The sequence below is a fragment of the Scardinius erythrophthalmus genome (assembly GCF_964197995.2).
Source record: "Scardinius erythrophthalmus genome assembly, chromosome: 2".
NCBI classification, from domain to species: Eukaryota; Metazoa; Chordata; class Actinopteri; order Cypriniformes; family Leuciscidae; genus Scardinius; species Scardinius erythrophthalmus.
Window position 1 is genome coordinate 27293686 of NC_138222.1, and position 23888 is coordinate 27317573.

The 23888-nt window shown below is 35.5% G+C and overlaps 1 protein-coding gene across 5 annotated transcripts in view; it reads right to left on the bottom strand.

The window, feature by feature from the left end:
* Positions 1–1569: 1569 nt before the first annotated feature.
* Positions 1570–23888, bottom strand: part of arhgap36 (Rho GTPase activating protein 36) — a 44647-nt gene continuing 22328 nt past the window's right edge. For 2 of the 5 annotated variants that reach the window (XM_081354523.1, XM_081354525.1), the window contains exons 3-13: positions 21193–21261; positions 15552–15832; positions 11511–11709; positions 9896–9951; positions 9362–9512; positions 8622–8770; positions 7362–7538; positions 6873–6961; positions 5478–5674; positions 4846–5153; positions 1570–4243 (exon numbers count right to left, since the gene is read on the bottom strand). In XM_081354523.1, the coding sequence (XP_081210649.1) occupies positions 4172–4243; positions 4846–5153; positions 5478–5674; positions 6873–6961; positions 7362–7538; positions 8622–8770; positions 9362–9512; positions 9896–9951; positions 11511–11709; positions 15552–15832; positions 21193–21261 (1748 nt within the window). In that variant the 3' untranslated portion in view covers positions 1570–4171. Of the gene's footprint in view, positions 4244–4301; positions 5154–5477; positions 5675–6872; positions 6962–7361; positions 7539–8621; positions 8771–9361; positions 9513–9895; positions 9952–11510; positions 11710–15551; positions 15833–21192; positions 21262–23888 lie in introns of those variants that run through there. The other 3 variants (XM_081354522.1, XM_081354524.1, XM_081354526.1) reach the window with 2 other exon arrangements.

Below are 23888 nucleotides of genomic sequence, written 5' to 3' on the forward strand. Positions count from 1 at the left end.
AAATAAAAATAAAAACAAACAAAAACAATGAACAAAACAATATGGTCTCTGTTTCTTTTTGTTGTCATTAAACTGGGGAACAGCCATGTGACTTCAAGCAATCATAGATTGTGCCATCATCATCATGCAATTACTTTTAGGCCTTAGTTCAAGGACATTTACGCACTGTGCCTTAGAAAACATCACTGTGTGCATCTTAAGACAAAACAATGGCACTGACAAAGTCCGCGTGAACCGGAAGTTGCAAACTACTTTTCTTCAGTGTTGTGACATATTTCCCAGTGAAACGGAATATTGAACAGAGGGCAGGGTTTTACTCTAGCGCTCCTCCTCTCCATCTCTGCTCATAGCATACTAACGGTTTGAGGGGAGTGGTTAAGCGTTTCCCAACCCAAGCCGTCAAGTCTACGTCATCAGGGAAGGTCCTCCAATGCAGAGGGGAGGGGCATTTTCAGATTTTGATTAAATATTACGAAGCCAAAATTTTTTTTTTGTGTGGATTGACTTGCATGGATGAATTGTTCACCACAAAACGATCAATTTAGACAAACAAAGTAAGTATGGTCAATTTTGATTTCATGTGGACTTTAAGATATGTCAGTGCAAGTTGCTTTCAGTTAAAACAGCTCAACATAAATTTTAGTCAAGGAAACGGGGCTAGGATAAAAGATGAGTTAAAGATGCTAGTTCTTTCTAATGTTCCTCAACGCTCCTGTTTAGAGATTGGCATGTAGTGGAAATGCATCTTAAACGTACATTCAGTAGTTTGATGCTAATTAAAAATGTTTAATAGATTAAGAAATATATTGTGTTTGTGTTTAATAGTCATTTTAATGTTGTACACACTTTAAATGAAGACTGCACTCATAATAGTTTTCTATAAAGTGTTTTAATTATGTATGATGCGGGTCACCCCTTATGTTGAAACGTCGAAGATATAATCCTCATGCTAATTGCCGCATCTGTAGATGGGCGTTTCTTCAACTAGGGGCACTTTTAGGCTTGTGAAGTTGAATAAAAAAAACTTGTTCAAAAGTCACGTAACACAGTCTCATACGTTTAAATAATTTGTCTAGTTTTAAGGTCTGTAAGAGGACAAACTTAGATTACAAGAGAAATTGTTCATATTTTAAAATTTTTCCGATCTGCAATGAACAAATGTCATTTCCACCACATCTCTATATACAGCTGTTATTTAAAAACAGAATAACTTATGCCACTCAAGAATTGTCTAAGATCATTTTTGTAACTAGTTTTATCAGTTTTTCCACAATGTACAAAAATTATACTTTTGTCAATGAGATAAATGAACTGCCCTAAGGACCAAATGGTGAACTACACCTGTCACACTCTGAAATTTAATATTGGTTAGGGCAAGAGCTTATTAGAAAATAAATAACTTGAATTTTTATATTAAGCAGAGCATGATCTCGTAAATTGTGGATACATTTTTAATGTGTGATGAGAACTTTTTAAATGTTTTTAAAAAATGTGTGTGGTGATGGAAATGACAGGGTGGTGGTGGAAATGACAATGAATTAACGTGAATGTAGAGAAACAGTAATATTTCGAGAAATATTTATTTGAAAAACTCTTAAACTCATCACACTCAGTAAACTCAATTCACAACGTCAATCTACTCTTGCAATCCATTACAATTGTAATTTGTAATCATAAATGTCATTTCCACCACATGCTGTCATTTCCACCTCAGAGGGCAGTGTGGTGGAAATGACATTTCTGTAGTTTTTTGTGAAAAAAGGGAAGATAGCTTCACTGATCTGCTTTGAATTAATACTCAGCATTTCATGCATGCAAAATACTCTTATTTAACTTAAACATTTTTACTTTTTAAAAACACCCTTGAAGGTACAGCATGTTTCCACCACATGCTGTCATTTCCACCACAGAGGGCAGTGTGGTGGAAATGACTATGATGGAAATGACATTTCTGTATTTTTTTTGTGTGAAAAAATGGAAGATAGCTTCACTGATTAGCTTTGAATTAATACTTAGCATTTCGTGTATGTAAAATACTCTTATTTAACTTACATTTTTTAACTTTTTAAAAGCACCCTTGAAGGTACAGCATGTTTGGAAATGACGCAGAATAAATATATTAACTGATCAAGCAATATTTACTTTGATTTCTCTTATTTTGTTCTTGATGAAAATTTAAAATTGCCTCCATGTTCAACATGTGCTCTGATGTCTCTGAACATTTCCATAGAAACCACCTAAACAAGCTTTCACACAAACGTTTTAAAGGGACATTACAGTGTTGTGGTGGAAATGACACCAATACTGTGCGACAGCTAGGCTATATTTTGTATAAAAAGTAATATTGATGGTGGTCTCACATTAAATAGTATAATGTATTTTAATTATTTTACTAGTGCTTAATTTAGGTATATTAATAGTTACCAGATAAGTCATACTTTTAAACTGTATTTTCATTGTTGAAGTTAAAAAGTCTGGTTGAAAAGTATGAAAAAATCATAATAGAAAGGTAGTAAAAAGTTTTTAAGGAGGTTTTATTGTTAGTTTGAAAAAGAAAGAGGATTTTGTCCAAAATTGTATGTATTTTTAAAAATATGACCAAAGTACATAAAAGTGCCCATAGTCTAAGAATCACCCAGATACGCTATTAGCGTAATGCTGTGCAGTGATCTTTACAGTCTATGGCAGTGATGCGATATTGACTGGAACACTCTTATTATCGTGCTTTACAAGCGAAGACAACGGGAGAATCGCTAAATGTACAGATTAAGAAGGAGAAAAAGTCAAAAGCCAGGAGACAGAGACCACCAAAGACCAATAAACTACCGTAAAGGTGGAAATATTTGATGACGGAGAAAATCCTTTTGAATCATGAATTGAATCTTTTTTTATTGGGCAGTAATAATTGTGTAGACCTCGCTTTCTAAAACTGGCTAGTATCAGTGCTATTTACATAAAACTCTGAGCTGATCCAAGTCAACACACTGCCTTCACGTGCTCTAGGAAAACTCGTTCCTCCGAATCGACTGTTCGCCATTACGACATGTCAAGCATTCAAGTGGGAAACATAGCATTGAAGTAGTCTAAACAAAACAAAATAATCATATTGTAAACATTTAACCCAACTAACTACATTCGAATTTAAAATGATGAAAAAAAGTCATTTTTATCTCTTATTTCCCAACTAAATATGAAGCAAACTGTTAAGTGATAATGACCATACAGGCTTGATTTCCACTCACTGATTACTATTACACTAATGTTTCTAGCATGTTATATGTTTGGCAACAGTAGCTTTTCATTTCTTAAACAACCATGTGAGAGACACATCATGGCCATATTCCAGGATGACAATTGTCAAGATTCATCATGCTCAAATTGTCAAAGAATGGTTGGGAGGGAGCATATGAATTCAAGAATCATTTTCACACATGAATTAGCACCTCTGAGGCCAGACCTTAAATTCATTGGAAGTCTTTGGGATGTGCTGGAGTGACTTTATAGAGTGCTTGGCTCTTGTATTGTCCAAGATCTTATGATGCACCTCTTGATGGAAATAAATGTTGTGATGTTATTTCCCTCAAGAGGTGCATACATTTTTGGTCAAGATCCTGTATTGACAATGCAAGAGTCAAGCACTCTGTACAGTTTGTATACTTGATAATAAAACCTTAAAATACATCATTTTAAAAGTATTTTTTAAATGATTTATAGTAAATAAGGAGTTGAGAAACTACCTTGATCTATGCGTGCAAAGATGACCTGGCTCCAACTCAATATATAGTCCATTAGATATTTTGCCCTTTCAGTTAATGTGCATTTCTTGATCAGTCTTGCATTTAAGCTTGGTGTGTTCATTGTATTTAGAGTTTGAAGTTTTTATTAGACTGCCAGCTATAGAAATGGCAATGCTCACTCTGAACAGTTTTAGCCTTATTGGAGGAAATCCTGCCTTTAATCCAAAACAACAGTGAGTCCAGCATTAATAGAGATCATTTCAGATATTTGGACATGATCTTGGTCAAATCCAAGTTTAATGTCAATGTAATGTTGACACCAGTAAATATCACCCCCTTGTGGTTCAGTGATGCCATGAGTTCAGAGCATGTTCTCTAAAAGGTAAAAAGTTATCAAAAATATCCCATCCTTCAAAGAAAGTCTTCCACTCCACCTAATTTTTCTGAGACTGTGAATGGTCGTTGAAGAAGTTTTGCAGCGAAGGGCTTCTCCTGACAACAGGTATCTGAAAAGCAACATGTACAACATTTAAGCGTACAGATCAAAAGAATTCAAAGCTACCAAATGTACTATAAACACTTTATTTAAAAAAAGGAAATGTTGTCGATATATGTAAAAGCTTCCATAATGGTGAAGACCAAGCCTCAATCAGCTGCCAATACATCAGAAAAGGACTTCAGAAAGCGTTAATGCTAATGTAAACAAATATAATACGAGATGTCAGCCTTTGACTATTTTGACATTTTCGGTTCCTGCTGAGTGCATGTTGAGGATTCATGTATATAAAAGCTGCTTTCTATTTAGAAAAGGTTAATTACAGCCTATGCTATATATGCAGTTCTGACAGGTTTATAATAATTCTTTTGATAATCTAACATGCTCTTTTTCTAAAAGAGTGGGGTTAGTTAAGATTATATTATATAAACAGTATAGTGTCCACAGACAGATTATATCTGTGTGTGTATCTACTGCCAGTTCTCTCTCTCTACAATTGTACCGGTCCCCACACGCACACACACACACGCACACACACACACACACACACACACAACACCCACACTACATCTGTTCATCTATGGGTCATACTATAGTCTCTGAGCCTGACACCTTGCCGGTGAAAAAGTCCCAGAAGTTGCTTGGCGGCTTGCTGTCTTCTGACGCCGTGGAGGCGTTGGAGCTCTGTCGAACCCAGATGCCCCTCTCTCTAGGACTCTGTGGTTGCGAGCCACTGTCCTGCCGCCCCAGACTGAAATGAAGGCGCTCCTCTGAGCAGGTCTGTCTTGAAACGTCTTGCCTCTGCTCCTGGAGCTCATCACTCTGGGCATTAGCGGAAGACTGGGTCAGACTCAGCAGGTTGTGGTGGGAATGAAACTGCCTCATTTTAACGATGGACTTGGATGGAACCTCAGAGGAGCCTGTTATACAAAGCATAAAAGAATATCCATACAATATTAGCTTGCATTCATTTACACATGAGAAAGCACACTACCATTTAAATGTTTGGAAGATTTTTTTTAAGAGTAATGAATACTTTTATTCAGCAAAGAATGCATCATAAAACACTATATTATCAATATTTCACAATATTACCGTTTCTACTGACTCCCTACTTATCCCAACATTTGAATGGTAGTGTAGATAATAATTCCATAATTAAAATTGGGAGAAAACAGAATCCCAAAAGTAGGAAGTTACTAGCTTAACAACTGCCTCATTGAGAAGAACTCAGCACTACTCACGTTTCCTGTTAGTGTTAAGATGAAGAACATTGAAGAAGACCTCACTGCTCAGACTTCCTATCGCAGATGTCTCTGGATAAAGAGGACACAGTGGCTCCAGGGATGACAGGTCATCGCTGGACTGACCCACAGAGTCCAGAGACGCCTGTGTGTCCCTCCGTCCACCGGAGTCCGTTTCTATTGTAAGGCTGCTACTGCTGCTGTCACAAAGGAGAGATGTTTTAGACTTGGTGTTAAGAGTGAGGGAAAAAATGCAGTCTAGTAGTTTTTAACTTATTAACCATGTAAACAATAAATCACAACATTACAAACTATGATTTGAAACAAAAAAGTATTTGAAAATCAGACAAAAAGACAAGGGTACAAGTACAACACTGATCTCATAAACGGCTGTTGTTTTCTCACTTGGCGTAGAAACAGTATTAAATACGCCACGATTTAACAAGCAGATTACATCATTCGCAGTGCGTCAGTGGGCGGGCGCTAAAAAGTTGTTTTGTAGCAATTCGCTTGTCGTGATTCTCTGATTGGTGGAAATTTATTTGTAGAATCATTTTACCAGGAATTCCACAAGTAAAAATAATGCGGGCTGATGGCTTCAACAAAAGCATATACTATTAAAAACCTTTTTGCTCGCAGTAGATTTGTAGGGATTTGAAAGGTTAGTTCACCCAAAAATGAAGATTATCCCATAATTTACTCGCCCTCAAACCATCCTAGGTGTATATGACATTCTTCTTTCAGCCAAACACAATCAGAGTTATATTAAAAAAATATCAAAAATGCATAACAGTAATCCAAACGGCTCCAGGGGGTTAATAAAGGCCTTAGTGATGTGTTTTAGTAAGAAAAATATCCATATTTATATATTTTTTAATCACTTAAAAATTCTTGTTTTAGACTTTAATTCGTGACCGGTGTTTAGTTTTGCTCTATTAGTTTAACTAAACGGAAACCAGACGGAAACCAGTGATTATAGTTTATAAAGTTATACATATGGATATTTTTCTTACAAAAACGCATCGCTTCTCTTCAGAAGGCTTTTATTAATCCCTTGGAGCCGTTTAGATTACTGTTATGATGGATGGATGCGCATTTTTAGATCTTCAAAAACTTAATTGCTATTCACTCCCATTGTAAAACTTGGAATAACCAGGATATTTTTTAATATGACTCTGATTGTGTTCGGCTGAAAGAAGAATGTCATATACACCTAGGATGGCTTGAGGGTAAATTATGGAATCATTTTCATTTTTGGGTGAAATATCCCTTTAAAGGTTATTGTTAAAACTTAATGAGTTTTTACTTCCAGAGCCCAGACTATTGCTCTAATAAAATCCCATATTCATTATATATCAATCTTCTATTAGATCTATAATCAGTCAGAAAGCTGACCTGAGCTTCCTGCGCAGCAGATAGTCAATGACGTCAGGGTCCGTCTGAATGAGGCTCATGAGCACCTCCTGCTGCAGCTCAGCAGACACCTGTGCATGAAATAAAAAACACACTTGTGAAATAATTCAACAAAGTCATCTTTCAAGCTCTGTGCATGCAAAAAGATGTCATATATGTATCATATCTAGGCCTACTACGATATTATCTCCAAGAAAAACATCTGAAACTTTATTTTTTACCAAAAAATTTAATTATTTTATCATTTGCACATATGGCTTTCTTCCATGAAACACAATAGGAGTAATTCTGGAGTTCTGGTGGCCTTTTGAAATGTTAAAGCTTCAGTCTTTGCATTTACCCTTTTGTGTTCCACAGAAGAAAGTAAGTCATGTGAGTTTGGAACAACATTTTTCTTGTTTTGAATGACCTAATAGTATTCCCTCTGTTCTCTCTTATCATTCCACACCTCCACTCATCTCTGTCTCTCACCATGAAGAGGTGTTGGTGGTTCTGGAGGAGCATTAAGGTGACGGAGATGATGGCTGTGCTGTCCTCTATGCCCAGAGCTTGAGGGCTGAGCTCTCTCTCTGATCCTCTCTCTTTCTGCAGGAGATTGGGCCCAAAGATCACTGCCAGGTTTGCTGCCGTCATCTTGTTACCTGAGATCTAATCACAACACCAATTTAAAAACAGGTCAGAACCTTGATTTGATTTTTTAAATTTGATTCGACCAATAGCGACAGTCATTTCTGGTGGGAGTGTCATATAATTTATTGGGTACTGGCATTATTAAATCTGGCACTGTCAGTTACAGGACAATGGTTTGTTGGTTTACACAAGAGGCTTGGTTCCAATCCTGTTTATGGGATTTATATATTTTATTTATTTATTTTGCAGCTATATGTCAGTGGATGTATATAAGGGGCAGCAGTGTATTCCCTTTATGAATTTCAGTAGTTCAGAATGCACTGCTAAAGGTTTTGCTGTCACAAATAGGCAAAACCCTAATGCAATACTATAAACTAATGCGGAATGTGTGTTTAAACAGATTTGCAAGGTATTTCGGGAAATATTTGTTTTTCATAAAGATTCCACACATACAAACATGCTGATGCAAAAAAAGCAGATGACAGAGAAAAAAGAACCACAATTAGAACCAACGTGCATCAAGTATGTAATGGAAATTAAGGAATTATTTTAATAATAATAATTATAATAATAACAAAAAGGATGGCAGAAAAATAATAACCCCCACAAAGATGGCAATATCCCCATTTTTGGGTACATTTTGCGGCACATTTTTGGTCCCCATTAGAACTTTTTTTTAGAAATCATACTAAGTGATGTTTTATGAAAATGTAAAAATGCTTTTTGTGATGAGTAGGTTTAGGGGTAGGGGATAGAATATACAGTTTGTATAGTATAAAAAAAACTATGTTTATGGAAAGTCCCTATAAAACATGGAAACCCAACATGTGTGTGTGTGTGTGTGTGTGTGTGTGTGTCTGTCTACTGTATGTATGTACAGTATGTATATAATATATGTAATCCATGAATTGTAATGGTTCTTTAGGCACATAACTATCAGAAAAACGAAATTTAGTTTAAATATTCAAAAACAATGTCCAGCTATGACACTCATACCACACTTAACTGAAACATCCCTTGTTATTACATAATAAAAAAATGACACAATAAATTTTCCTTGGTAAAAACCATCTGTACCATGAATGGACAACTATACCATACCTCCTGCTGGTTGGGTCCAGTGGAGCTTTTTGCGTTCTCCTGTACTGTATGAAGAAGCGTCAGGAGCCTCAGCAGAGTGTCGCAATTACAGGGTGGCAACAAGTACAACAACTGCTGCAGGTATGTCAACTGATCTGCCCCTCTCAACTCTGTGAGACAAACACAAAACATCTCGTAAGGTGAGCATAAGTCATAACAGCTAATACAAGAATGAGAAGTGTGATGGATATTTGTGACCCTGGACCACAAAACCAGTCACATGGGTCAATTTTTTTAAAATAGAGATTTATGCATCACGAAAAAGCTGAATAAATACGCTTTCCATTGATGTATGTTTTGTTAGGATAGAACCATATTTGGTCGAGATACAACTATTTGAACATCTGGAATCTGAGGGTGCAAAAAAATCAAAACGTTGAGAAAATCGCCTTTAAAGTGATTGAAAGTTCACGATTATGCTGCATTCACTCACAAAAATAAATGTTTATATATTTACGGTAGGAAATTTACTAAATATCTTCATGAAACATGATCTTTACTTAATATCCTAATGATTTTTGGCATAAAAGAAAAATATGCCCTATTGCCACAAATATACCCGTGCGACTTATGACTGGTTTTGTGATCCAGGGTCACATTTATGGAATTACACCATTAAACTGTGTATGCTGATTCCTGTATAATAATAATAAATGTTAAATAATTTGTGAATGCCTGTCTTTACGACAGTATGCTCGTACGGTTAGCGTGCAGAAAGGCCCGGTAGAGTTCTCGCGGTAACAGGGGGTCAGGCATGTCCCTCAGAAACTCCTTCAGTAATGCAGCCACGTCATGAACGCTGTGTTCCTCGTCTAACACGACATCTATCCCCATGTCAAAGTCCTCGCGCAGCTGAAAACACACAAGGAAACAGACGGATAAAACATCATCAAACAAACTGCCACCACACACAAGACTCAAGCATCCCATGTATCCGGTTCCTGTATAAACACAGCATAATATACACACACACACACAAATCACAGTCAGTCTGAGGTCAGCTATGAAAACAAGACACTGTACATGTCTGTACTATGATCAGTATTTAAAACATTCACTGTTAAGGAGACTGTCAGTGCACAAAAAGATAAATCAGTGTGTTAATATCATACTGACAGCAGTGTGTTTCTAGATATGAAAGACAGGGGGCGCATGCCACATGCGAGAGACAAAAGTTGTGTATGGTGCAGTGACGATAACTGGCTCTAGAGAGCAGATGGAACTAACAAACTTACTTGACGGACTCTTTTTTTGGAGCTGCCTACACGGAAAATCCCTAAAGTTTGTAATCCTGGAGAGAGAGAGAGAGAGAGAGAGAGAGAGAGAGAGAGAGAGAGAGAGAGAGAGAGAGAGAGAGAGAGAGAGAGAGAGAGAGAGAGAGAGAGAGAGAGAGAGAGAGAGAGAGAGAGAGAGAGAGAGAGAGAGAGAGAGAGAGAGAGAGAGAGAGAGAGAGAGAGAGAGAGAGTAAACAAGTGCTGGGGTCATCTTTCATCTTCCTGATTTGATATCTTTTTTACTGTTTTTGAGTGGTGTCTCATCAGGTTATTTGTAACCTGAACCAAGGGTGTGTTATGAGCCTGAGGATGTACTCAAATTAGTTCACTTATGTTTCAGGGAAAGAACAAAATTCAGGGAAAGAACAAAATTTACATTGAGTATTTCTAACATGGCGTTTCTAACTATTCCTAGATAGTTCATAAGCATTTCACTTATGCCTCTTAAAGTGGTCTTCAAATCAGATCAAATCATTCTTAAATTTGAATTAAGGCTAAATTATAATTATAATTTTAATTAAGTAGAATTAAAATGGAATGAAATTCAAAGAAATTCAAGTATACAAACACATGCTTTTATGAGCATACACAAAACGTACAGTGTTGAAAATACAATGTTTGAAATGCCACCTATTGAATTTTGTATTTAATTTGTGTATTGTATTATTTTTTATTAATTAAAGGTGGAATATCACTTTATTTTCCACAACAAACTAATTTGCTTATTCAAAATCCCAGCTAAAAAAAAAATATTCTAAAAACTTTTTGCTAACGTTCCCTGAACTTTCAAAACGCCAGTTTTTTTAATGTATTAAAAGCATTTTATCTTTGTTAACGAATGTTATGGGAACATTCCATTTTGTAATTTTGCAAACATTATGAAAACATTACTTTTGAATTTTCTCGGAACAAACAAGTAGTTAAAAAAAAAAATATTATACGAACGTCCAACTAAAATGTTTCAGAAAAAAATGTTCCATGAAGGATTTAATACATGTTGATATTTTAAGAACATCATTGAAAGCCAAGTAACATTGAACGAACATTCTATTAATGTTACTGGAAGAACATTTGTACATAACTTTAAATGAACCTTGCCATAACTTTACGCAGGCCCTAAAGGGACATGATGATGGAAAAAAATATAGTCTTGAAACATATTTTTCCCTCCCATCTCATTTTTTCCACTAGAAAGATCTGAGAATGTTCCCTGTTGGGATGGAGCTAAAAAAAAGAATATAAAGTTGTCTAAAAAGTGTATGTGTATGTTAAAATTGAAATTGTTTTGATGGATGGGTTAATTTTAACATTCATATGTTAATTTAACTTCATATATAGAAATGTTTAATCAGTTAAAAATTCAGAAAAAGTACTATATGCAAGAATAGACACAATCAAATGAATGATGTAAGTTGTCTTAGCCTAATGAAATTTCCCTACTGTTTCAAACTAGTTTCACTTGCAGTTCAGTAAATTTCTTTGCCTGCCAATCGAATTAAATTTTCAATTCAACTTCCTGTGCCAATTTAAACTTAACGACTGGACATGTTGTGCTGTAATGGTGTTTGCAGCTAACCGTAATTCTGAATGTGGTTACAGCAGCGCTCTACCACTCGGGGAACTTGTCTGTAGATGGGGTTGAGACTGAGTTTGGCCTGTGTTCGACCAGCAGCCTTTTTCATCTCCAGCTCATTAGGGTGAGAAAGCTGCAGAGCTTCCAGAAGTCTGGACTGACTCTCCACCAGATCAGAGATGCAGTCTACAGACATCCCTCCCTGATATAGAGAGAAATAAAAGATAGTTAGTCATTAAGGTCAGTAGTCACAGGAATGACGGTTAAGGTATATGGCGTACGTAAGGTGTAAAGGATGAAGGTCAGAATGACAACATAAAGCCTGTTTCATTTACAATGGATTATTAAAAAAAGTAAACACCTGAAACACTTTCACACAGATCAGTGGAGCTCAAAGACAGAGAGAGAAAAATGAACACAATAAATCTATTCATGCTATGTATACGAAAGAAATGTACGCAGATTTTATAAAAGCTTTCAAATGTCAACACAATGATGACTGAATGTCGGTAATCTGCTCTTTTTCCTTTCTCTCTCCATGTTTGGGTGGACAGAATGGATAGTTTGATTTGGCAAAGACACAGACATAGATCTCATTCCCTCCTGCTGATATAGCCACCCATAGAGATGTTGTCTCCAGTCATGGAGAGAGAGAGGTATGGAAATCTCACATACGGCTTCAAACAATAACCTGAGTCACGCTGACTGCTGCCTGACTCAGTAATAACAAACATCTTAGCCATTATTAATATGAGGAATACCATAATGTTTATGGTATTCCTCATATTAATATTCATAATCTACACTTTACTTGATGTCTGTGTTCTTGTACCCTGAACTAATTAACACTGTTTTATTTATTAAAATGTCAAGTCTGTCACATTTATTTATACAGCCACATTTATATTATATATTATTTATATAACTTCAATTTCAGATCTAGAGAAGACAATTAGAGGTCGACCGATAGTGGATTTTACCGATAACGATAGCTAGGTTGGGCCATACCTGCCGATAACCGATTAATCAACCGATAGTTTTTAAAATTGATACTGGATAAAAACAAACATAACACTCCAAGTAAAACAGTGCTGAACTTTATTATAAAAATAATAAAACTGTATTGAACCATGAAAACATGCTAAATGAAATAAATATATAATATGAATAAATATTGAAGTCAATAAAAGACATCCATTCAAACTGAAACAAAAAGTAATACTCTAAATAAACAAATAAAACCAGTTACATTTAAAATGTAACTGTTATACTGTTCTTTTTCAAGCCAACTTAATGAATAAAAAGTAACAAAATTTGATCTGTATAATATTTTAGCAATACAATTGCACCATGATCATTCATGTTAGTTTGATAGTGCATTAACTATGGTAACAAATAAAAACCTTAATTTAAAAATTTATTAGTACATGTTAATTAACAAATAATGAACAATCCTTATACAGAAATGATTAACCTTAGTTAATGTTACATATGGAATTTTATTGTAAGTGTTATCATTTCATATAAATCCAAACAGTCATGCTTAAATATCTACAATGCCAGATCATTGAAATGACATAAATATGAAATGTATAGTCTCACACTTTTGCTTCTATTTTATAAACACTTGATGATTATCTAATCAAAATAACAAAACATGTATTAAAGTGATGATGAAAAAATAACCGAAATCTAATGCTTTTCTGATTTGTTTATGTTTCTGTCGGCTGTATGAACATATCAGTTTGCTATCTTACATCTCTAGCTTTAAATATGCAACTTCTCTGCATATTAAATGCATAAAAGTGACCAGCTGGATATAAACTAATGCAAATAGAGGTAACAATTGTGACATTAAACATTCGGGTCGGACTTACGTTTATTTTTGTCAGTGTTTTAACAGCTTGAGGTACTACTAATGTTAGCGTCCTTTCAGCCTCGAACTCGAAGGCAAACAAACATACTGTTGTGCTGTTCTTTCTCTACTAATGCAGCATTTAGTCAACAAATTAATCACTTTATAATGATATGACAAAATGTACTGTGTATACAGACCTTTTAGCTGTCGGTGCTTTAAACGCGCATCTGATATCAGCGCTCTCCACGCAGCGTGTGCTCTCAGCGCAGCACGCAGCATCACGTGTCGAAATAAACAACACGAGGCATCAGTGATAGTTTGTATTACACCTCTAGAGGCCGCTCTTGTACTGCATGATGCCAGCAGAGCCTTCTCAGCTCTCTCTTACTGTGTAATGAATGACAGCGCGCGCTTCTCAGCCGCTCCAGCAACGGACGCAACCAGGAAAAACTATCGGTATGTATTTTTGCCGATAACGATAGTTCCACCAATCAACTATCGGTGCCGATTAATCGGCAAAACCGATGAATCGGTCGACCTCTAAAGACAATAGTGTCTTTACTTTAATTTAGTTCACTGTTGATTAAATTCGGTACAATGACGGAGTCAGTGTTTTAAAGCTCATCAATTATTTAAAAAAAAAGTCTTCTAGTTTTTTTTTTTAATAATGTTAGGTTTCATCAAATATTGTTTTAACTGTCCTATTCTTCAGTCTTTTTTAAAGCCTTTATGATCACTCAGTGAAATGTGCAAAATAAACTCAAGATCAGGCTGAAATGATCAAATAAAATATAAAAAGTATTTGATGACAATTCCTGAGAATTAACTTTATATAACTTTTTAGAGATAGAACATATAAGTCTGTTTTACAGTATCTCAAAAGACCAAGGAAAATCTGATTCCTCAAAAATGATTTAATGAAGCATTTCTGTCTTTTTTGTATTTCTGAATAACTTATTATTGACAGAGTAAATGAGAACAGTGAATTATCTTCTTTTTTTTTTTTTGCTTTTTTATGAACAAATTGTTCAGATTGGGTTACAAGCCTCAGCCAGAATTCTATCTGTGAGATGTACCATATCGGCACATGACCGCGGGGAATTCTTTGAATGCCAGGTTAGTGATATCAAGCAGTTTCTATTGGCCCTGATTTATATTTGTGTTGATACATGATTTATATTAGTGTATTTTCCTCTTATTTGCTCACGTATGAGATGTCAGCAACAATCTCTTACAGCAACAACGCAGACTTAACTGTGTTATGTTGTCATGTATAGCTATCAGGCCTAACGTTATGCAGTTCCAGATGTTTTTTGAGTTAAAAGTTCAACATGACCTGTGTATTGTGTTTTAATAAGCAGCTCCTGATTACTAGATCAAAAGACCCAAATCATCTTAAATCTACATTTATTTGTTTATCAAAATGAAAACAATTTAAATAATGAGTGATCAAAAGAGTACATCATAAAACCATCTTCTAACCCTACACAGAAATTATAAAGAAATGGCAAGAATCACAATAAAACAACAAAGTAGAAAAACTGAAATAGTAGGCTATTTTCTTCTAAAACACACTCCAATAATCTTTCTTAATCAATAAAACTTCGAAAAATAATTATTTATATTTATATTTATATATATTTATATCGGGACAGGCAAACTGCAAAATTTCATCATTCGTCAATTCCTATTTACGTCAAAGAAAGTAAGTCAGACTACTATGCAGTTGAAGTCGATTGAAGCCACAACTGAACCCTGAATCGAAAAGAGATAGTAAGCAAAATGGAGAATGGACAGATACAAAACATGAATCAACATCCATAGCCTCACATTTGCTGTGCATTGACTAGTTTCACAAAACAATGTCTTTTGGAAACAATACCAGTTACTATTTTCCCATATTTGCCTTGCCAAGTTCCTTTCCACCCTTGTCTGATATGAATAGCAGTCGTTATGTCCATCAGATTCATCAACGCGGAATAGCGGAGCTGAAGCGCAACTCACATAATGACCGAAACAATGTTCCTCTGCAAGTAACTTGTAGTTTTATGCTTCAACTGCTAAAGGGTCAAACGTACATACAGTGGTGTAGCTTTAAATGTACATACCACAGCTTTTAGGAAACATGACTTTTGATGAGCTTTCTCGTGAGGATGTTTGGTATATGCACGCATTGTTTCCCTTACCCGTCTGTGTGAGCGTGAGGTGTTGTCCATGAACGCTGACGTGGGAGGTTTGTTGTGGACCTCCAATGCTGGTGTTGAGGCAGCACCAGGTAAAAAGGCTGTATTGCCCAGTGGCCGGTTTCCATTTTGCTGCGATTTCTCGGCCCGGAAGTGAAGAACACTGGCCTCCAGGTCCAGACAGTCCCGTCGGCTCTCTTTCAGAGCATCCTGCCGCTGCTTGTGTGCCCGATCGTTTGCAATTACCTGGGCGAGAGGGATACCGAATGCTTTGGCCGCAGACTCTGTGGGAGAGACAACAAACAAATGATTTTAACAGTAGACCTATGGACCTTTTAATTCATCCTTATTTAAGTGCACACTTTAAAGTTTCCATTATTTCCAAATCAATTAACTCTCTTAGATGTAAGAAACACACTTTACAGTGCTTCAACAGCACTATTTTGTATTTGCTTACACACTTTACCATTCACCAATAGGAAATGTGTTGCAATTTGACACTAGACACTACAGGCAGAACCATTGCTTTTTTATGCACTGGTCAATTTTGAGATTTTGGGGCTATTTTGCTTCCATAACCTATCTTTTTTTATATATATATACACATTTAAGTGTTTGATTGTATTACACTATCTATTTGTGTCTGTAGATTTCAATTACAAAACATATCTTTAAACATAGTTTTCTCAAAATGAGTTTTTTTCTTCTGCACCGAGTCAGAAATCTCGCACTTACACCAAACATTCCAGTTTTATTTCTGTAATTTTTATTTCCTGGCTTTATCCAATGTTCAGATTTCTGTTCTGGAAATGTAAGAAAATTAGTGCATATGTCATAAGAAAATGCATTATTTGCATATTTAAACAACATTTCACCTAACAGTTGTTAATGTAGGCTACTGTGAGTAGCAGGGGAAAGTGTACCAATATCAATCAGTTAAAAGTTTTACATTCACTTGCAGTCTCTTGCCTTAATAATACAAAAATATGTTAATATTTGATTGTCCCCTGTGGCTTATTTTTGGCCTATTTAAAAGAAAACTGCACATTTGATATGTTAAATAAAGCTTTAAGTATTAACATATTTCCAAATTATGTAAAATAAAGTTGCATTTAAGATCCATCTGCCACAAATGACATTTTGATTTTTACATGACTTGAAAGTAATTATAAATGCTATAATGTTTCAGATATCTTTAGCTTCAGTATGATCGGTATCTAAATGCACTCTTCCCATTTGCTAAATGCAAATGTGCAATATTACCTTGTCTTTAATTTCATTGCAGAAATTGCATTGTTAAAAACAACTGTTACTGGTTTGTCCATTTTTTGCGCATCTGTAGGTAAGCCTTTTTTTAGACAGTTAACATTTTTATGGAAGTAAAATAATGTCAAATGTTTTTGAAATAAAAAGCCTGTTGAATTGCACTACTTGAAAAAAATAGGCATTGCATTAACCATGCTTGCATTTTAATGCATTGTATTTTTAGGGCTTGCATTTTTATGGGCTGAAATTCAGCATGGTTGAATATTTAAGCTGTGAATATTTCAATTAAAAACATTTCAAACACCTTTTCATTATTAAGAAAATTCAATAATCCATATTCACCTTTCATATTTCACTTCCAAAATATTCAAACGGTTTAAAAATACAACCAATAATATTCAACAGGCAATTTTCGGTCCATTTTATTTCGCTTTGCAAATTCGCTTCCACAAATTCAGTGGTTCAAATTCGACAGTAAATTCAACATTCACGTCCTGGAACTGCAGGAAAAGCAATAGATTACCGAGATACTCTCCATCTGCTGTTAGTCAACCTCACCATCAGATGGTGCAAAAGTGCGTGTTGTTGACGAAGACCAGCAAAATAAGAGCAAGTCATTCATTCATAAAACTCATTTACAGCAATTAGTGTATTTGTGATTATTATGACGGCTGTTTTATGTTAAATTCATTGCCTTCACGGTTACTTTTTCTGTGTAGCCTACTTGCATCTTTATCTACCATGAACAAGATTAATGTTATTCCCAGATGCGGATGTACAGATCCAATGTTACATTTTTTGAGGTTGACATATATTTATCTTGGTTGTTTAGTTAGTTGCCTTAACTTTATATTGTGGCGATGTGCTGCATGCAGGCTATTAGGGTTCCCCTCAATACTTCTGGACATATACAACGCTTACCGTAGATTAATGGACTACAGTGATGTAAAAGACCAAACTCGCAGGCAAGCAGATTGACTCAGAATAACGCGCAAAGCTGAGCGTTTCCCAGTGATCGACTGGCATAAAGATGGCTTGATGTTGGACATTCGCACATTTAGGGACCGTCTCTAAAGTGTATACGACTTATACACGTTTCTAACTCCGATAGCATTTGAATAGAACGACTTACAGTCATAAAACGAACTGTAAAGTGTTCATGTAGTGTCAGGCATAATGCGCAACCTTTGGATTTTTGATATTTATTCAAATAAATCTAAGTTTGCTATTGAAGTTAGAAACATGTTTGCCAATGTTGTATGCAACTTTAGAGACGGTCCCTAAATGTGCGAATGTCCAATGTCAAGCCAATTTTACATTTAGTCATTTAGCAGACGCTTTTATCCAAAGTGATTTACAGTTAAATTAACAATAGGACAACAATATGCAAGTGCTATGAGAGTTTAAGCTAATGCAATACACGTAGGCATACTGTATAGTATAGCTATCAGTAGGCTATATGTATACCACCAGTAGGCTTATATGTATATCGCCACGCTCAGCATGAAACTTTGCGCGTCAAGTTCATATTCTGAGTCCATGCTTACCTGTAGCCTATATAGTAGCCTACTTCCCCAATAAGGTGCAAGACTGATCTTTCATATCACTGTATTAATACATTAAGCTACGTTAAGCGTTTTGGCCCAACTGAAGGGGAATCCTTGAGTATGAGGTATTGAGGGAAACCGATTATAATCCTGTTCATGGTAGAGAAAGCTGATGACATGTAGAATACACAGGTAAAGTAACAATGAAGTTATTGAATGAAACATAAATGTACAGCTTTTGTGTGTTTACCATCTTTTCCGCACATACTGACACATATAATCATTTCCATTTTATGAATGAATGTCTTCGTCAACAACAAGCGCTTTTGCACCATCTGATGGTGAGGTTGACTAACAGCAGATGGAGAGTATGCTCGGTAATCTATTGCTTTTCCTGCAGTTCCAGGACGTCAATGTTGAATTTACTGTCGAATTTGAACCACTGAATTTGTGGAAGCGAATTTTGCAAAGCGAAATAAAATGGCCCGAAAATTACCTGTTGAATATTATTGTTTGTATTTTTAAACCGTTTGAATATTTTGGAAGTGAAATATGAAAGGTGAATATGGATTATTGAATTTTTAATAATGAAAAGGTGTTTGAAATGTTTTTAATTGAAATATTCACAGCTTAAATATTCAACCATGTTGAATTTCAGCCCATAAAAATGCAAGCCCTAAAAATACAATGCATTAAAATGCAAGCATGGTTAATGCAATGCCTATTTTTTTTTCAAGTAGTGCAATTCAATAGGCTTTTTATTTCAAAAACATTTGACATTATTTTACTTCCATACATTTTACTTGATTGACTGATTGCTGAGCTAATTAAAACATGAGATGTATTAGCACTTTAAAATCAAATCCACTTCTGCAGGATCTCACGTGCATTATTAAAAAAAAGATAAAAGTTTTATTTAACATATTCTTCTAAAGCAGCTTAACTGTAATTGAACTTAACCCATCCAAGCTATTTATATCGAGGTGGAGGTACAACGCGTATACGTAAAGCACTCTAACACTCTAAAAGGACTACACTGAGCTTACAGCTGATCTGTTTTGGCTGGCAAAGTAACACAAAAGCAGAGCAGCCTTGTCTTGTCTTCTCTTCTCCCCTCCCCTCTTCACAATCCCTTTTCTTCTATCTCTGTCCCCAAGGCTTAAAGATCTGGTGGCGGGTCAGGTTAGTCTGGTCCACTGGCCGCTAGTCCTCTGATAAGCTGGATGGATATGGGGATTGAGTCTTCTTTAAAGATGTTCCTCCCTCTACCCTATCAGCCTAGTCCTTCATTCAGCCCTCCCCTCCCGACACAGTATGCCTGAACCTGGAGCTGACGCACATGTTGAGAACAAGAGCCAGACTGTGGTTGCAGGTGGCAGGCGTTTGGCAGAATGCCAGGAACACGGTCAAACAAATCCATCTGACTGAGAAATCAGTGCTGTTTTAGCTCCGGCAGCGCTCAGAGCAGCTCTGAGATCAGTTTGAGCTCTCCAAGCAAAGTTAAATACCATAACTATTAAGTAACTTTGCAACTACATGTCAACTAACTCTCATTACAGTATCAGGAGACTGTTAGGGTTAAGTGTTAGGGTAAGTAGAATAAGTTGACATGTAGATGCAAGGGTACTTTTAGTTAGTAGACTGTCGGAAGTGGACCATTGAAATAAAGCATTACTATTATTATTTATATAGGCTACAACACAGTATTATAGTGTTTCAAACATACACTGGGTTTAGTACGATTTTTAAAAAGAAATTCATACTTGTATTCAGCAAGGATGCATTAAATTGATCAAAGGTGACATTTAAGACAGTTGCAAAAGATTACTATTTCAAATAAATTCGGACTTTCTATTCATCAAAGAATCCTGACAAAAATGTGTCATGGTTTCACACAACAGTATTAAGCAGCACAACTGTTTTCAACATTGAGAATAATAGGAAATATTTCTTGAGCAGCAAATCAGCATATTACGATTTCTGAAGGATCACGTGACACTGAAGACTCAAAATTCAGCATTGCATCACAAGAATAAATGAGACTTTAAAATATATTAAAACAGATAACAGTTATTTTAAGTTGTAATTTTTCTAAATGACTGTATTTTAGATTAAATAAGCCTTGGTGAGCAAAAGAAATTTCTTTCAAAACCAATGATAAATCTTACCAACCCTAAACTTTCAAATGATTCTTTGAATTCTATACAATTCAAAAGTCTGCAAAAAGCAGCTCTCCAGTCTTTGATGAGTATCCTCACGTAAACTGGTTTTACTGTTTACACACATTCTACAGTTTGAAGGAATTGTTAACAGTTTCAGAATCGTTTAGATGGTTTCAAGCATGCGTGTCAGTATATTCGAGCCTCTAAAATGATCCCTACAAAGACAAAAACTAAGATGAACACCTAAATAGAAAGGAATGAACATACATTGCAGGGATGCAGATTGTTGAGAGTAAAGCTACATTAATGTAAAGTATCCCGTGTCTTAAAGTCTTAAAGCTGTGTGTCTTAAAGGCCTATGGGAGATTTGCAAGAACTGTGACCCACCAAATTGTCTTGGCAACCAGACTCTGAGGATTCACAGAGGGAGCCGCCATTTTTAAGTAACTGTTAAGTCTCTATTCTGCCATGTTCACTAAAAACGTGTTTTTTTTTATAGTGGTTTAAAATAAAAGAGATCACTTGAAGACATGACAAAGTATATAATGGTTGTTTATCAGAGATACAAGACCATCTGTGCTCAGGAATGCTGCCTGGAAAACATTTAAAACAATGTGATTCGCCACAGATTTAAAGATCTGTGAAAAATGTAATATGATCATCTCTTACCTCGCTCTTTCTTTTCTTTTGAGAAGGAGTCAAACTTTCTCCGTAGTGATTTCCTTCTCTTACGAATCTCTGGAGAGAAAAAAAAAAAAAACAAGATTATGGTTAGTTTTGTGTATAGACCTGTAAAAATATTTCTTGCAATTAGTTAAAAACAACTTATAATTTGTTGAGATAACTTAAATATCCAACTTAACTCAACTAAATTAACTTTAACTAAACTTAATAAGTCAAGCATGAACACCTACTTTTTAAGTTGAAACAACACATTATTTCTTATTCTAATGTTACATTTTAAGTTGTGATAAATAATTACAGCAATCTTTTTTTTACAGTGATAGAGAAAAAAATATATACATATATCATAACAAAAAATCTGTTATGTTACTAAATTAAATGATACACTACTTTTCAAAACTTTGGGTTCGGTAAGATTTCTTTATGTATTTGAAAGAAGTCTCTTATGCTCACCACAGTAAAATATATTATATATTATTATATTTCTTTGTTTAAACAGTGATTTTTGATGAATGACTTTGATGAATAAAAATTTCAGAAGAACAGTGTCACTCCGGGAACAATCCATTCTTGTTGAATTAGTATTAATTTCTTCCCCCAAAAAAAATTTTACTGACCCCAAACTTATAAATGGCATTGTATTAAATTCTAATACTTAAAGCTTCTGATTTGCATACCAAATGCAATATGTTTATCACACATTTCAACACATAAAATAGCTAGTGGCACATTAGGTAACACAACCATCTTAACAGATGCATGTAACAGCAAGTCTTCCGTTCCCAAAATTAAAATGTGTTTCGTTTAGATGGCTGATAGTGAAGCAAAACCCATTAAGCACCAAGAATGGGGACAGAGCTGGCAAGGCAAGCACTATATAAAACCTTCATATTCAGTGAGGGCTGTGAGGAACACAAAATTGGAAGCAAAAACATTTCCTGGATAGATAAACAGCCACAATTATCCTTCATTTTTGCTAGAGAAAAACCATTCTTTCCCAATTTAGAGCTGAAATTAAGTAGCTAAACTAAAATACCTTGTGTGTTTTCATAATAACCCTGATGTACTCTGTCTATACGGCCCTCAGGAGAACGCTAAAAGTGGGATTACATGTGATTCCCTTTAGTGGGTTAAAACTTTCTCCACAACATTTTAAACTCAAACCAATAGTTGTGTTTACACCATCAAACCTTTTCCTCTTATAGGTTCTGGTATGTTGGTGGCATTTTGATGTGCATTGAACTTAAAAAGATATACTTTGACTGGTTTGAATCAGATTTCATAAAGAATTCATAAAGAGGTCTGAGTTGTGGAGCTGAGGAGAAAAATGTAAAAGACGCTGTTGAAATGTCCAGAGAGATAGAGAAAACAAAAAGGGATTGTAGCACAAGCAGAGGGGCTTTAGGTGGGGTCATATTCCCATGACTGCAGGAAATGAGAGTTTATTTCTATGGCAACTGCCCCCAACCTTCCCCACACGCCATGACATCGTGGGCTAAAGCCCCCATCAGAGGGATGATTAGGGGAACGAACAGAGAGCACGCAGAGATATTTGCCTGATTTAGGATAAATAATCTCTTCAGGCCAAAGCAGAGAGGAGCAAGAGACTGAAACAAAACAATGACAACAAGTCAACAGCTTCAGCCTGCATACAGCTAGAGTTGACAAAGATTAAGAATCACAATATTTCAAACAGGATGCAGCAAGTTTGAAGAATGTAACTTTCAAATAGACACCAGCTAACCAGAAAATTCAAAAAAGCCAAACGCCGAGGTCAATCACTCTTGACATGCTTTCTGAATTCTCTTAAGTGTTTTTCCCAAAGTTTAATTTAACTCTCCAAAGGACATTCATCTTCCCCAAAAATAGCTGCCAAACACGTTGATGATAATTCCAAGAGGAGCGGCTGAGTAAACCACCAGGCTGAATCTGACAGATTTCTCCTTCGGGAGGAAAATGTTCCGTAAATTTTCCCATAAATTGTGGTGGCTGCTTCCCCGTGGGTCAGCTAGAGTGCCGTCTGAGGTCTTCTCACAGATGACCAGTTGAAAACTTCTATAGCGAATAGAGGATGACCTTTCCTGATCTGACCATGTGAAGTTGCTTGTACATGCTGGGAATACCACTTCCCACAAAACAATGTGTTTTTCCATGGTAGGACAAAAGGGGACTCTCGCATGATACCTCAAAACACAAACACATAGGACTGGCTAGGATAGCTTGTTGAGGGTGAATAAATTACGGGTAACATTTTTTGGGTGAAATAACCCTTTAATGTTTAACTGTCTACAACAAACATGACCCAAAACTCAACCGAACCAAAAATGTTCATTGTACAAATGTACACAAAACTGTCTTTAAAACCAAAAACTAAAATGTCATAAAAGTATGATGAACTGCAAAGGCTCAACAATATACAAAATTATTAACATGACAAACTTATAATATTTATCTTGCATGGTTTTGCTTATGAATTTCAAAGGATAAGGATAAAGACGAATTTGTATTAAAATACCTTGACTGAAGACACAGCCAACAAAATATAAAAGTGTATTTACAGTTATGCACAATAATATGGTTAATTACATTTTATAAATAGGATTCAGAACTATTTTTTCCTTGCTGTCCATGACGAAGCGGCCTGGAACCTATTTTAGGTCATGATGAGCCAACACTGGTGT